The sequence below is a fragment of the Ruditapes philippinarum genome, unplaced genomic scaffold, assembly GCF_026571515.1.
Source record: "Ruditapes philippinarum isolate M1 unplaced genomic scaffold, ASM2657151v2 ctg3247_1_1_1_1, whole genome shotgun sequence".
In the NCBI taxonomy this organism is placed as follows: Eukaryota; Metazoa; Mollusca; class Bivalvia; order Venerida; family Veneridae; genus Ruditapes; species Ruditapes philippinarum.
This window is the reverse complement of record NW_026863213.1, coordinates 37,348-54,121: the sequence shown is the minus strand read 5'-3', so window position 1 is coordinate 54,121 and position 16,774 is coordinate 37,348. Positions and strand designations below refer to the sequence as shown.

At 32.8% G+C, this 16,774-nt stretch overlaps 1 protein-coding gene across 1 annotated transcript in view; it reads right to left on the bottom strand.

Annotated features, from left to right (window-relative positions):
* LOC132721489 (serine-rich adhesin for platelets-like) overlaps nt 1-16,774 on the bottom strand; it is a 42,278-nt gene that overhangs the window by 12,350 nt on the left and 13,154 nt on the right. The window contains exons 11-14 of the mRNA XM_060705801.1: nt 16,113-16,284; nt 12,532-13,073; nt 10,111-10,185; nt 550-737 (exon numbers count right to left, since the gene is read on the bottom strand). Coding sequence (XP_060561784.1) covers nt 550-737; nt 10,111-10,185; nt 12,532-13,073; nt 16,113-16,284 — 977 coding nt within the window. The remainder of the gene's footprint in view (nt 1-549; nt 738-10,110; nt 10,186-12,531; nt 13,074-16,112; nt 16,285-16,774) is intronic.

Sequence of the window (16,774 nt, the reverse complement as noted above, 5' to 3'; positions counted from 1 at the left end):
ATGTTAAATAATCAATGTGGTAGTCGTTTGCGGTGATCAAATTCATATTTACATCACAAACTTATACGCTCGTACGCATGAACGGACAGGGATAATCATCAGATAACCACTGTCTCCATTTTTTTAATAATGGGAACATAAAATATGGTATGAATCTTATTTCAAAGTAAATTGTTTTATATTTCACTCCTTATACACGCTCTTTGGTCTATTTGATATTTTCACTTTTCTCGGTGAGATATGATTTATTTAACATATTCCACTACGGCAAATATTATTTATACATATACATTAATGAGCCGTGTCACGACAAAAGCAACATAACTGGTTTGCGACCAGCATGGATCCAGACCAGCCTGCGCATCCGCGCAATCTGATCAGGATCCATGCTGTTCGCTATCAGTTTCTCTACTTGCTATAGGGTTTGTAAGCGAACAGCATAGATCCTGATCAGACTGCGCGGATGCGCAGGCTGGTCTGGATCCATGCTGGTCGCAAACCCATTATGTTGGTTTTGTCGTAACGCGGCTCTAATCTGTTATAACTTACTGCGTGGCATTTCCCAAACAGATGATGAAAGTATGGTCACACTCATCCGTGCATTTATCTTTGTTACCACCCCAGCTCCAAAATCCTGACTTGTCACAACACTTCCCATCGAAACGTTTTCCCTCGAAGTTAACAAATTCCTTGAAGTTTGTCTCTATATATCCAAGGCAATGAACATCTCTTATTGTCTAAAATATGATAATATTTCAACAGTATATGACTTGTAAATGCATGTATGTTATCTTATAGTTTATGATTGTCGATGTCCACGGACGGCGGCATTCAAAATTAACATTTGACCATTTCTTACCTTCTCCCGTCTGTCTCAAGCCAACCAGAATGGAGAATTTAATACCATATGATAAAAATGGATGACATAAAGACCTAAGGTACGCCATCCGCTTTAATTATTTAATGAACCGGAATACTTATACGATCTTCATGTTCGAAGCTCGAAATGATTTGTAGGCTCCTACAGGGTAAATAAAATCTGGAATATTTTCCTAAAAAATCAGAAATAATCATTTTCTCTATTGTTCAGGAAGGAGTATATTTCGTAAAAAATTAGTTTACGAAATTTAACATACACGTAAATGAAATAGAAACGAGGGCTAGTATGATGAATGGAATCCCTTGTTTGACGTAGCAGAACTGAACAGTCCTTATTTGAGTTGGAAATTTTGTAAGTATCGTGTACATGAATTGTAATTGTCAGTTCTTTAATTTTTCTAATGCTTATATTTGGTCCTTATTTACAATTTTTTTATTTGTTTGGGTCGTCAGACCAAACAAATAATGGTAGCGAAATTTCAGACTCTAATGCTGTTAATTGCAAGTGCCGAAAGTAGTCCGCTTTTTTGAAGCGGTTCCTTCCCTTTATATGTAACATATAGGCCGAAAAATTTAGGGGAGATCACTGCGTAAATATGGTCACATGACAGGCGGATTAATTTTCAAGCAAAATAATTCCCGAATGGTCGAAGATTTATAATATTGTTTTATTCTTTATAGATATACATGCTTATAGTAAGCGCCATGATTATTTACACAAGTGTTTAACAACAGTTAGCGTCGTTACAAACCCTAACTAGAATGAGTGAGACTAAAATAAAGTTTCCTTTTAAAAGGAAAGGCTTGCTCAGTTGTGTCATCGTCCCTTCCCTTTAAAATTGTGGGGTTTTTTTGTTTCAATTTATTCTCACAATTATTTAATTAATTAGGGTATTTGTATATCATAAAGGGTTTATATAGTTTTTTCTCGAAAAAAAAGTTTCACTTTTAAAGGGATAGGTAGGGTAAGCCCAAGATTGGACGAGAACCTGTGCCCATTTGTTTGAGCACCAGTGTTATGCGTGCAAATTTGGACCAAAATAGGGACCAGAAGTCCACTGATTATAACTGAACGGAACACGCTGACGATGACAGTAGCAACTTTTTTTGTAAAAACGAATATTTTTTGTCAAAAACTATTCGAAATCTCTTCTCTATTGTATAAAACTATTAATAAAGAAAATAAGCAATCGTAAAATACTATCATTGGCTCTCACGTGGAGATCAATCTATCGTACTGAAGGGAAACTGCACACTTCATTTTCCACTTTTTTCGCAGAGAGAGTCATTCGTTTTGGCAGTTGCTAATTTTCATTTCTATAGCAGCTTTAGAGACAAGTGAATGCACTAAAAGACTTCGTACGTGGTGGGTACCAATTAATAAGCATGTATCAACTATGTTACACCTAAAATATCTATGATCGACAACACAGGAGATCAGCACGTGGTAAGGTTAATGATATGCATGGGCTATTTTTAGATTACCTCACCAAGAACGTTTTAACTATGTCAGTAGATCTAAATATAACTTGATCATGCACTAATATTCTGCGTTGATTCGGTCACGATCTTTTGGTAAGCAGGACCGCCCTTTGGAGACGGAATACTACTACAGTAACCATTCTCTATTGTATAACACTAATAAAGACAAAAACCAATTATAAAAGAAACTAACTTTTGCGTCTTGAAAAAGAATTTAAACGGAATCAAGTAAAAATAGAAATCCTATTTATATAAACAAACTGGGATTACCAAAGTAACTAAAATAGCTTAGATTTCCGTAATATTACTTCGTCTGAATACGCAGTATGACGGAATCGCCCGAATTATCACGATTGCAATCGGAACAACCTCGGCTATTATAATCAATCCGAAGTGTGACGGAAAGGGCCGAAAAGTTGCGATTGGCATGATTGCAGCTGGTTTCCCATTCAATCATGCACCAACAAATGTAAGCAGGAAACCACCTAACCGGAACAACTTTTTCCAAAACAAATGGGCTTGCAGCCGTGGCTGCAAGCCAAAAAGGATTGGAGCACCACACTAAATACCGTATTCCGGTATATACCGGGCAAGGCGCTTGAATCATAAAATGCTAAAATATTGTCTTTTTACCCAACGGAATGAACTTTAATATGTCTAATTCATCTTTTCACACCGATTTAAGTATGATAATCAATGAAAAATGTAAAAATCGGCGAAAAAAACTATATTTGTCTATTTTGTTATCATGATTTCTGCAAGCGTCTAGAGGTACTGCTCCAATCCTGTATTGAGTTAAATCCAACTAGAATAATATGGTTTTCTTCAGGCCATTAACATGTAAATCTACCGTGGCCGAACGGTTTGCGCGCTCGCTTAGGAAACGAGAGGTCTTGAATTCAAATCTTTCTTAAGACAACTCATTTTTTTTTCAAATTGTTTAAGTCAAATAAACATTGGATCGAATATCAGTGTTGCAATTAGTCTTATAGCCAATCTACTACAATTAAATCGCTGGAAAGCATTGGTGGCACTATACAAAAACAAATTGTTTTATAATCTCACAACCTTCACCTTTCTGACATTCTGAGACCCAAACAAATTCAGCGCCTTCTGTGCTTTGATTCTATATTGCACCGCATGTGGTGATCCATATTTTCATCCCAATTGACTACACGCGTTTAAAACAAATCACCTTTATTTTCGTAAAACCCAACCAAAACACCACTTTCCATACTTACCTGTAAAATACAGGCTAAAATAATATGAAAGTATATTTCTTTTTCAAACTTAGTCGAATAACTTTTAAATATCTGTTTGATTGTTGTTAGTGTGTACTTGTTATTTTGTCGGAGAAGAACCTGTAGACGACGAAATCAAGATCCCAAAGTTGAAAAATATTGCTTTTTTCGCCGTTTCTCCAATTTTTCATTCATAACTGTGAAATGATGAATTAAACGTCTTAAAGTACATTTCGGTGGAAGAAAAGGGCGAGTATTAAGCATTTAATAATTCAAGTGCCTTGTCCGGTATACACATTTTTAGTACTTTCACCCTTAACTAGCTAAATTTGTATGATGGATTTACCCTATTTTTAATTTGGAAGAGCCCTTTCAAAGTGTAATGAGCTGTACCTCTAGACGCTTGAAGAAATCACTATCACAAAGTTGAAAAATATCGTTTTTTTTTTTCTAAAGTGCATTTTAGATAATTTCGACTTTAATGAATGATTTAATGGAATATGTTGTTTCAAAATTATTCTATAATTTCTCCCTCGTTCTCAAATAGCGTATGACGACAATAGCTTAAAACGAGAAAGTTACCTTGACCTTCAGCAATATCTGGACAGCTGTATGTACTTTTGAACTGCATGCTTCTAGATGAGCCAAAATATTTCAAGACAAACAAACTTGAGAAAAATGTACTAAGATTTTAGGAAAAGTATAAAGATTCAACGTTCAGTATAAGTAACAATATGTTAGATGCGTTTAATGGGCTGATTTGCAGTATTATCACCATATTTGAACTTGCGTGACTAACGCCAGTAAGGTCTCTATTTTCACATATTCTGACCTATTTGGAGTAATTTAAGCATATTTTAATAGCCATTTTACAAATATAAATTACTGTTTTTGTTTTCTTCATCATATTGTACTTTTTAAACGGTTTCATGAAAAAAAAAGCCTGAATCTGCAGGTATGCTGCTTTAAAAGTGCCTTGATCTGAACAACCAGTGATATAATTGGATTCTTTTAACCATTCAATGTCTGATTTTATAACGCACACGTGATATATAACTAAATATCTTCTGTGATGTTAAAACAATTTTATGAGATATAAAGTAATACATTTTTACAGTTATAGTACGTTCAGATACCAAATATAAAGATAAAGTAATAGACAGTCTGGAATTAGTCTTATCCGCCTATATGTACGATCATATAAAAATGAATTTCTAACTCTCACCTACATTTTACGGAAGTTCTTATTCACCAGTATATACCGTTATATATACTGCATATCACTTTATTTTCTCCATGATGCATATAATGATCTAATTGGCCTCCCGTGCATTAAAATAGTATCATCATAAAAATTGACTTGCATACATATTTAGTATTATTGAGTTAATTACTGAATTCAAAATTTATAGGACACCTTTTAGTAGATAATAACAGTTAAGGACATGAATGGTGACATGTCCGGGGTCCGGACTCTCAGTGTCTGAAAGGGCTTATGGACCCCCATTAAGCCTAGAACACATACATGCATACATACATGCCAACATTTATTTCAATGTTACCTTTATCCACTACTATATACATTTATGTAAAACACATTTCTCTATTAATTACAAAAATTCTTTCCCTTATTCGCCACTATTTACCGTCATTTAAAGGGAAAGACAAGGTTAGAATAAAAACTTGATTTCAGAAAAAGAATACTATAAATAATAAGTCTGCAAATTTTCTGCCGCCAAATAATAATATTAAACGAATGATAACAAAATTTAAATCGCTAAATCACCGATTTCTACAAATCAGTAAGCGCGGCCATGTTTGTGTATTGGCCGTATAAAAACAGGTGCGCGTGATGTCATTTCCCCACATCTTTAGATTCATGATAAATCTATGTAGTTGAATCGTAAGGAAATATTAATGACCAGACAATTTAATTTTCACAGGAGGTGTAGAGGAGATTTTTTATGGTTCAAAATACGTAAAAATATCAAGACAAAAAAATAAATAAAAAATAAAGAAACGTACGGCTAGCCAAAAGTTCTAGCCGTACGTGAGTCACGAACGACTAGCCAGGACGCACTGTACGTATATTGTCTAGCCGTACGGCACTTTTCAAAATTATATGGAAGTCGAACGTTATAAAATTGTTGATTTTCATGCTTATCATTTGTTGTTTTATTTGTATGAATTATTAAATCATTTTTGTTAATTTTAAGCACATGGATCGAATAAAAAATGATCGGAGTGGAATAAATAAATAAAAAGAACATTGAATGAAAAAAAACAAAACAAAAAAAACAACGGTGAAATGCAAAAATAATTATATAATTTTCAAAACAGTAGATAAATATCGAACATAAAAGCACAGTCAATCAATTAATTAGCCTTAATTAAAACAATAGAATTTTAGAATGCCTTTCACGGATCATGCAAACTTTCCTTGATGGACAAACTTCTATACAGTACCGTCGGTAATTGTCGCAATTATCAAGAGCCTAACAACAATCATTTTCAGTGTTTGTTGTTTTTTTTTCATATAAAAGGTGTCGAAAATTAAAATTAATGAAACAAAAAAGGATTATTATCAAAATTTTGTAAACTATTTAATTGGTGTAAATGCAAGCAAAGGCTATTTTTTTTCTCGACATCTTGCGATGACAAAGATCGATATATATAGCGATCAAGGCGATTAATCTCTAAAAAGTTAACATCCAAAGACAATTAATGCCGTTTCTTGGTTAAAATCCTCGCTTTAAATCATAAAATAACATATGCATTTTCGACTTCCATAAAATTTTGAAAAGTGCCGTACGGCTAGCCAATACAGCGTGTCCTTGCTAGTCGTACGCGACTCACGTACGGCTAAAACTTTTGGCTAGCCGTACGGGCCCGTACGATAGCCACTTCCATTATAAAAACCCAACTAAAACGTGTTGTTAATAGTACATATAATTAAATTTTTGCAGTTTGATTCTGACTTTCAAATTTAAAGGTGTGAACATATGTTATAATTGATGTACACATTTCAAAAATATAAGCAACTCTTTTGAAATGTAAATTGTTAACATGTCTGTCAACGTATGATGCTGCGCATCGTAATCGTAGCCTAATATTAACTGCAGGCAAACAATTTTTATTGGCTGCTCAAAAGTCTAATTTGCATAATTTATTCACACAATTGCTGGTTCTTACTACTTATGTCTAATACTGCGCATTGTCCATTTTAATTGTTCCTAATTTGCACCAAATGCTCCTGTCACACTGTGTACTGACTATTTTTATTGCTCCTTGTATGCCTCTGTGCCGACAGACCTTTTGATCATGCACAATGTTGCCCTGATTGGTTAATCACCCTTGTCAAATATTCTAATGACGAAATAGACATCTATTTTTTTACGCTTCATCAGTGAACTGAATGACCTTAGGGGGAATTAGGTTCCACACCTATCAAATTATACTGTAGTAAATTACAGCACGTCATAAAATAGCAACACATTTTTTTTCAGTTACCAATAATCATTTTAAATATTAAGTAGATTTATGATTTTTTTGTTTTATTGGATTAAATTTACGGTAGTAGAAATGCGTATCTGTCGGGGAAAGGAATTTGGTAAGTAGATATATATTGGATTTAGTTGATATTTTACCTGAAAAAAAGATACATGACCGGCGATGTACCTTATTTGGACAGCTTGTCTAGCGAAAATTTAGTACAAAATAAAAGGATATATCGTCAATTTGAAGAAGTTTCTCATAGTACCCAAATTAAATTTATGGTTTATCTTTGAAAATTAAGCAGCCATTGCTTAAATCATGTGGTTGGATTATCAGCAAGCTTGAATATCGGAGAAATAATAATTAATGTCGCGGCGTCTTCAATTAATTAATTAAAGCAATTCAGTTCCATATGATGTTTTCATAAATAATATATAATGTACGCGATAAAATTAATAAGTTCTTCATCAAGATATATTTCAGTTGTACCAGCGTGTACACCTACACCGGAAGTGGGTATAACACGTCACAATCTCGGTCCCGTCTGTCTCGCGAGAATGACAGAACGCCAAAATGGCGGCGCCCATGAACTTATTTCTCAAGTAAAAAATAGTGTCTTAAAACACGAATTTCTCTCTTATAGGGTTGATGTCAATAGGAAAAATGTCATGGTTCCTCTTTTTAAATGATGAATATTTATATTAGACAGACATCAATCCATCCATTCCTATTCCTTTAAAATGATTTTCTGGCTACCAACATTTATTACAAAAGAATCGTTTATTCCCCACTATTGTGGTTATATTAAATGCATTTCTCCCTACCTTTATTTCTACAAAAGTTTCCATTATTCAAAACTATGTACGGTAATAAAAATGCATTCTACCGACCTACATTTGTTTTGTGTTAGCAACTATGTACATTCATATAAAATCCATTTATTTATTCATTTTAAACGCATCCCTTACCCACCACTATGGACACAATTATCTAAAATGCATTTCTCCCTACCTACATTTTTTACGAAATTATCCATAATTCATCACTAGGTCCGGTCATATAAATTCCATATCCACCTACCTACCTACATTTATTTCACCACTATGCACGATTATATAAAATGCATTTCTCCCTACTTACATATTTTACAGATTTATCTATGTACGGTCATATGAATGAATTTCTACTTTCCTACCTACCTAATTTTTTTTCCAACACTATGTATCATCAAATAAAATGCACATCTACCTACGAAAACTGTTACTGCATATAGTAATGTATCAAAGAAAGTATTACCTTAAAAATTTAAGAAAACATAAACTTACGCTTAATGCCAATAAAAGGAAAAAGCACAGTGAAATCCCGGTCATATTTATTTTATAAATATATAAAGCATCCTAATAATATTTTTGTACTTGCACTCTTCATAACTGGTGCCCTGAGAATGGTGTATGACCACTTCAAAATATTTTCATTCAAATTGTAGACTTTATATCTTAGAGTGATGTCAATGTGACTCGAAGAAAAGAATTGTACTTGAAAAACTGTGCCACTGTTTCCCTTGACACTGTTGATCTAAATTAGCCTAAAACGGAAGTCTTCAAAAACACTTACACTAATTGTTACTGTTAATACTTCGAATAATATATTGTTTTCTATGTTTGAAGTGGGTGACATGAAAAAAATGTCCATTCTTTATTTTGTTGCCATGAGAAAAGTAAAAATAAAACCGAATGGTGATAATGATTGGGCTGCTGAAAATGGTGATGATGGAGGTAGTAGATTTGATGATGATGGTGATGATGATGATGAGGGTTGTGTTGATGATGATGATGATGATGATGATAATAAAAAACACAAAACATTTTATATTGACACTGTAAGGGAGACACAAATAAATCAAATAGTAATTGTTCAAAAATGCTTAACAGATATATGTGAAGCAAGTTATAAAATAACTATTCTGACCATAATTTGGAGGCAAAATGTTCATAAAAGTGTACATGGGTATTTGTTTTGTTGTTATTGTTGTTGTTGTTTATTGTTATTATTATTATTATTATTATGATTATTATTGTTGTTGTTGTTATTATTATTTTTACTGATTTGTAATACAAAGGTGTCGTTGGGTCGAAAATTCTATTTTACAACGTACTAAACACGATTTTATTTATTGTTTAAATAACGTCATTGAATTATAAGTCTCGCCGGTTACGAGTTTTTGTTTGTTTGTTTGTTTGTTTGTTTGTACTATTGTTATTATCTTGGTGCGATGAGTGGTCATCAATATTGTTATTTTACTTAACATAAGGAAAACCGATTTAATTTTTTAAAGAGGAAATACCTGGACAGCAAGAAGAACAAAAAAATAATTATATACTGAAAAAAAAAAGAAACTTTCTCCAAATTTGAATGTAGATATGTTAGTACAGTTTTTCAATCCTTTTGAAAATCGATTTTTACGTTGAATAAACATATCGGGCTTTTATACTGGGATTAGCTGACCGATTTTGCAAACAAAACGAGTTTTACAAGCTACTACATGTATATAAGTGTGTACATCTAAGTGGTACCCTTGAATAACTGGCACATACTTTGCGAAAGTTTCTTTTTTGGTTTAGTATGGTTTAAAATCGCAGAGTCGGTTTTATTTTGTGAGAAGAAAATACAGCATCAAATATGCCCTCCCCCAGCACCGACTTTAAACGGTATTCAGAATAGTGCTGCTGCTTAAACAATAAACCTGATAAGGAGAGATCCGCCAAGAGCAATAATAAAATCAGGCATTAGAGTATTTAATGGTTTTTATATTTATTAAGTATCACACATGACATTTTTATGTGTGAGCATTTGTCTCTTTGTTTGATTGGGTTTTACGTCACACCGACGCAGTATAGTTTATATGGCGATGTTCCAGCTTAACTTGTGGAGGAAGACCTCATGTGCCCAAACATGTATTTTTTTCAGGCATGAACCACCGACATTCCGTTAGCTAGCTGGATAGCTTACTCACATGTACGAATCCAAAGTCTATGTCGGGATTCGAACCAACAGCGGTGAGGGGTGGTGTGAACATTATAAGAACTGCCTGAAATATAAGCTCAAGTTGTTTTTTTAGCATGTTTTTAGTGTCCAATGAAGAATAACGGTTTGAAGTAAGACTATGACGAACTGTGATCTACTCGAAATTCAGGATAAGGACCATCTCCTGAACTGCCAATATTGTATTCAATATAATTAATCAAAGCATATTCCGTTTCTTAAGTAACTCGATCGGTTGTTGTAGACCATGTACTTGACAGATGAACACATTAATTATTTATTGAACTCATTTAACTTATCAGAAGAATAAGTAATTCTGGTAACATTTTCAATAATTGATTTTGTTGTAGTAATACTACTGAGGATTCTTTTTCACCAGGCGGTGGTATATAGATTGTTTCAAATGAAGATTCCTATTCACTAAGTAATAATTGTTGTATGTCGACCGTTTCCAAAGATTCATATTCACCAGATGATACATGTGGTATGTCAATTACCTCTACAGAAGATTCGTATTCACAAAATAAAAAATGTTGCACAACGATTTCCTCCCCAATTTAAATTCACCACATGATACTTGTTTGTATGTCGATTGTTTTCAAATATTCATATTTACCAGCTATATGATACATGTGGCAAATCGATTTCTTCTCCAGAAGATTTCTTATTCAATAGATGACACTTGTTGTCCAAAGAATCATATTCACCAGATGAAATATGTGGTACAGTGCACTCCGGATAGAAAGAGATCGTCGGGACTTCTTTTTGAAGTCTAAAATCATAAAGGCAGGTAACTCTGGTAATTTTATTCTACTGCATTTATAGCATGTATATCTACGAATCAACGTATACATGTATATAATATATTAAACTTGAACATGTATTACTGAAAGCTAATGAATAAAAACCGTCAGTGATAGTAAAAGGAAAACTTTTTAAAACAAAATACGAATTTTTAATAAAACATAATGATTTCTCTGACAGTAAAATTTAAAACTTTTTAAAAAGTAAAAATTTTCCATACATGTTAATTTAAGCAAAATTTACTAAAAAAATGTTGTTATCTTTGTTTTGTCTTCACCATATCTTGCAAAAGTTGTTCTATATTCGCAAGATTTGAGAATGTATCTGATTAAACGTCAGACTCGCACTCAAAGAACCTAAGTAATGTTTTAGTGAATCGATTACGTTTGAAACACCTACGCATCGACGGAGGAATCTGGGTAATTTTCATGTAGAAGTAACCGAAGCTTATTCAGTGGGATATCTTCCTCTGGATCATCGGCAAACATATTCTCGACGGACTGACGATTATGTTCCAACCCATTGTGTATAGATTTTTTCTCCAGAAGATTCATATTCCCCAGATGATAAATGTTTCGTTTCTGTTCCTTTTGGAATAGTCATACCGGTATTGGCCTTACGATTTTTGTTCTGTACTTAGTGCTTCACCAAAATCTACATGTGTACTAAATGATATTTTCTGAAAGTCGACATTTCCCAAGACGACTCAATTTCATCTGAGGATAAATGTTTTTCTTTATGCTTTGTCCATTTCAAGTCTATTTCATCACTTTTCTTATTTGCTTCACTTGTAGTTGAATAATATTCAAAAGAAATTGTTGTTGATTCATTTGATGTGAGATTTTTGCCAGAAGTGTCATCGACTGTCAATAAATGTGTCAGTGTTTCAGTAAATGTACTGTAGGTTGTCAAATTGCCTGAAAGTGTTTCCAAGAATGTCACGTTTACTTGAGAATCTGTTTCAAACCCTGCTGTCGATTTAGCGTTGACTGAATAGTGTTCAGTGGCTTTTGAAGTTTCAAAGATTTTATAGATTCAGTGGTTCCTATTACTGTGGCATTTGAAGATACATGTATATGAAAATCGGTTCCATATAAATTGTGATCATTTGTTGCTTTGTTAAATGAAGGTTGTGCTGTAGATGTATTACTAACTGTGCCTGTTACCGGTGTATTTGTTAAACGTATTTTTACATTTGTATGAGTGGATGTAGGTTGCGTCGTAGTTAATGTTATATTTTGAAACAATGAATTTTTCGATAAAGAGATAGAAGTTGAAGATAAAGATTTATCATTTGGTAATGAAGACGTTAATTTATACCTTGGAGAACTGATGTGTGGAAGTGTAGATGCTGAAGTTGTTGTTGATGTTATTGCTGCTGTTGACGGTTGTGGTATTAGTGGTGGTAGCAGTGGTATAAGTGATTTCGATGATGGTGACGATGATGATGGTGTTGCTGTTGTTGTTGGTGGTGGTGCAGTTTGTTGTTGATATTGCTGTTGTTGATGATGATGTTCATATTTTTAAAGTAAATTCACACGTAAATCATGTAAATCTAACTATGCATTCACATATAAGGTCATTTAGCTGGTCCTACAGAGCCTTCATTTTCACAGTGATCAGTTTTGCATTTGTAAATTTTGTGTTCACAATTAGTCCCATAAAATCCCGTGCCAGAGCAATCACAACGATACCTTCCAATTAAATCTATACAAAGTCCCCCATTAAGGCACGGGGATTCCGCAATCAGACACTCGTCCGTTTCTATTTCACAGTTCTTTCCCTCGTATCCCGCCATACACACACAAATATAGTTTCCAAACGTATTTACACACATTCCCCTGTCATTACAAACTTCAGGACCTTTGTCACACTCGTTTACGTCTGATTCACACCGCAGACCGTAGAACTGCTCAGTACAATGACACTCAAAAGTAGTCTCTAAACTTGAACAAGTAGCTTCGTTAAGACAATAGTTGGAATCACAATTATTTATAAGGGCTTGGCAGAGTGCACCAGTAAAGCCAAACTGACATTGACACTCGAAAGAGTTTACTTTATCTATACACCTGCCGCCATTCCCACATGGATCACTAAGGCATTCATCAATGTTGTGCTCACAGTTCTTTCCTATAAATGAAAAGACATGATATTCTATATATTTTTATCCAATAAAAAGCAGGGCTTTTTTGACAAATGCAAGCATAAACAGGGATCTCTTCATCTAAAAAAGCCTAAATTGCAACTGGTAGTTTCTTTCACAAAACAAGACAAACATATATTTTAAGAAGCGTTCACCTAAAAGTTAAAATTGAATATCAAATGAAATATTTTCTATACAATTATATAATTATCACATTGTGTTATAAATAATGAACCAATTGAACCATTAAAAAAGATAAAACTACCTTACTCAGACACGTAAATTGTTACAGACATGATCAAATGGTGACATCTACATCTACAATTTAAAGGACCATTATGCCTCAGAAATGTTTATAGTTTTAAAAATGTTGCTTATCAGTCAATTATCTGAACCGTTTTATCTTTCTGTTGCGTTCTGGTATTTAGTACAATTACAGTTCTTTCCTATTAATGAAAAGGCATGACTTTCTTTATGTATTATTTATTCTATCAAATAAAAAGCATGGTTTCATTTATGTACGCAAGCATTTACCGGTATCTTTTGATTTTCTCAAGTGTTTATTGCAACAAGTAGATTATTGGAGAGGTCATCAGACCTCTCCATAGTGTTCAGACTGATTGCTGGCGGCATCCATTTTTGCGTATCTGATTGCAGTGAATGAATCTCATTTTAAGCGTAAAATCATTAGGAGCAGTCTACAAAAATTGTTTTGCGCATGCCCCGTTTCAAAACACGGCTTTACTTAAACGAAAAATTAACATCGAAGTGAACAAATCGGTACATAGAAAAATCGGAAAATATCATTTACGTTATTTAACACTACGTGCATGGATGCTTCATTCCGTAACTGTATAAATCGATTACCGTATTGTTTTCTGAATAACGTTTTACTATTTCATGTTCTGATAAATAGTTACAGTGAAAATTATAGCTATGTACAATATCACCATGCACAATATATACCGCCTCCGTGGTCGAGGGGTTAGAGTCAATAACTTGTAATCCAGTAAACTCTCTGGCGTGGGTTCGATCCCCGGGAGATGCTTTTTTTTAGTTTAGCGCGAAGAAAGGTTGTCTAGTACTGGTGTAACTCTCCAGGAACGATGGTTAGGAAACTACCCGCCTATAGGACTAAAATACTGTTGGGAAAAGGCGTACAATGAAACAAACAAACATATTATATGACCGAGTGAACCGTGTATTGAACCGTTATATCTAAATAACGCAAAGGGAGATTTTTTGGCGCAAATGGCACAAATTTTATCTCAAGTTTGATTTTCTTTTAATATTGTGGTTGGAGGCATGCAGCTTTATATACTGTTTATTCCAATAAACAGTATATAACAGTATAACAGTATCTAACAGTATTTACTGTTTATTGCAATCAAATGATATCAACATTTTTTATGTAAACTTGTTTGATTAACAGACTTTATACTCGTTTTTGAAAATGTAGAGGAAATGCATAGAGGATATTTGTTTGTTTTGCATGTAAGATTGAAATATAATTTCACTGAGTGAACACCAGATGCAATATTTTCACGAGTGGCGTAGCCACGAGTGAAAATATAATAGCTGGTGTTCACGAATGAAATATATTTCAATCTTATATGTAAAACAAATAAATTTTCTTTTTATTTTATGCTTTTTAAGGGATTTTAGGTATATTTTTACTGATTTTACCGCGTAACGTCACGCATTCTCCTATGTGACGTCATCATATCATGACGTCACATCATCAATTTTGAAATATAGTTCTGTTAATTTTCTCTAATTTTGTTACATTTTTACATGATGTATGATGACATCGACTTTCTTTTCCTAAAGAAGCAAAATTTACGCATGACGGCAATTATTTCTGCTTGTTATTTCATTTAGTTATGATTTCCTTTTCATCCGCATTCAGATATAGTCCGGCTACAGTGAAAATTATATTTTATAAATTTCACTAGTGGTTTATCAGAATATAATCATCTGATATATTACAATAAAACACTGGAAAGCATGAAATAATTCCTTATATTTAACAAAACAGTTACCGAAAATTTGCTTATTGAACTTTACAAGAAACATTTATTTTGAAAATACTTTTAATATATATATAATTTTTCTACAAAGGTAACTGAATTTAAAATACAAATGTAAATGGTATATATCATTTAATTTACATTAAGTAATTTTACAAAAAAAATTTGTAGAAAAATTATCCCTAATGCGCCAAGAAAAAAGTCCATTTCTCCGGCATATAATCTTTTAAAACATTAAAAAAGATGAAATGTAAAACAAACTTTCATTGCAATATATATAATAAATTATATTTTGTTTAATAATTCTAATTTATAAACATTCATTGTGTCTGTTATGCAAAATATCCCCAAATATTTTCGAATTAAACAAATTTTCCACAGCAGCAAAAAGACCTCTCGCATGCTTCTTTTTAAAGAAGCAAACTTGTTTCTTTATAAAACAGGGCAAGCATATGTTTTGAGAAGCGTTCGCCTAGTAGTAAGCATTGCATTTCATTATGAAATTATTGATATACAATTATATAATTATCATATTGTGTTATGAATAATGAAGAAATGGAATCTATTAAAAAATAGACCTAATTTACACATACAATTAAGTTATTTCAGTCGTAATCAAATAGTGATATCTACAATACAACAATTTAAAAGGCCCAGAAATGTTTTGAATTTCATTTCTTAAAGACTTTTTAGGTACTTTTATAGTTAAAAAAAGTTGCTTATTGGTCAACTATCTAAACCATCGGTTTCTTCTGTTGTTTTTGGTATTAAGTGCAATTAAAGTGATTGAGTATTTTGTTTGGAAGTCAAAATACTACTCTGTTTACATTTTACTTCTTTTATGACAAATAATTTCATATTTAGAGCTTCTTTCCTAAGGAAACAAGCATCTACAAACTATTCATGTTTGCCCTTCCTACATAAACAATTTTTTTTATATTTTTGAGGCATGATGGTGTGCTTTTAATAATATAATATCAATCAACTTAAACTTACCCTTGAAACCTGGGAAACACTCACACATATAATTTCCAGGTAAGTCTATGCACCTGTCAGCATTTATACATGGGTTTGACAGGCATTCGTCTAGGTCCAACTCACATCGCTCCCCAGAAAACCCGTCCTGACATACACACATATAATCACCTCTCTGATCAATGCAAACTCCCTGAAACCGATTTGCTTGTATGTCATTTGTCTGGATAAAATCTCAAGTGAAGAAACTTAAGAAAAATATGTTTCACCATTATTTGCTTAATATGGAAGGAATAATTAAGTTATTTCTTAAGTTATGACACTCGAGCGAATATTATTTCACCTCAGTTAATTTATTTACTATATAACCTTACTATATAACCAATATGTTTGACAAATTAATAATCATAATCACCTGTCTCGGGCGAACACCCTCGCTAGGATGTGATATTTATATATTGCAGATTGCTTGATTTACTTAAGGGTTTAAACAATAAAACACGCACATCTTTTATCTGTTAAATCCTTTTTCCCAAATCGTCTGTGGAAATTATACAGTATAAGAATCAATTAAGTGCCCCCCTACAGTCCATTGTATCAAGGAGATTATATTGAAATTGGCAAATATGTACAACATATAAATAGAAAAATAAACAACACTATTTTTCTATTTTCAAAATTAA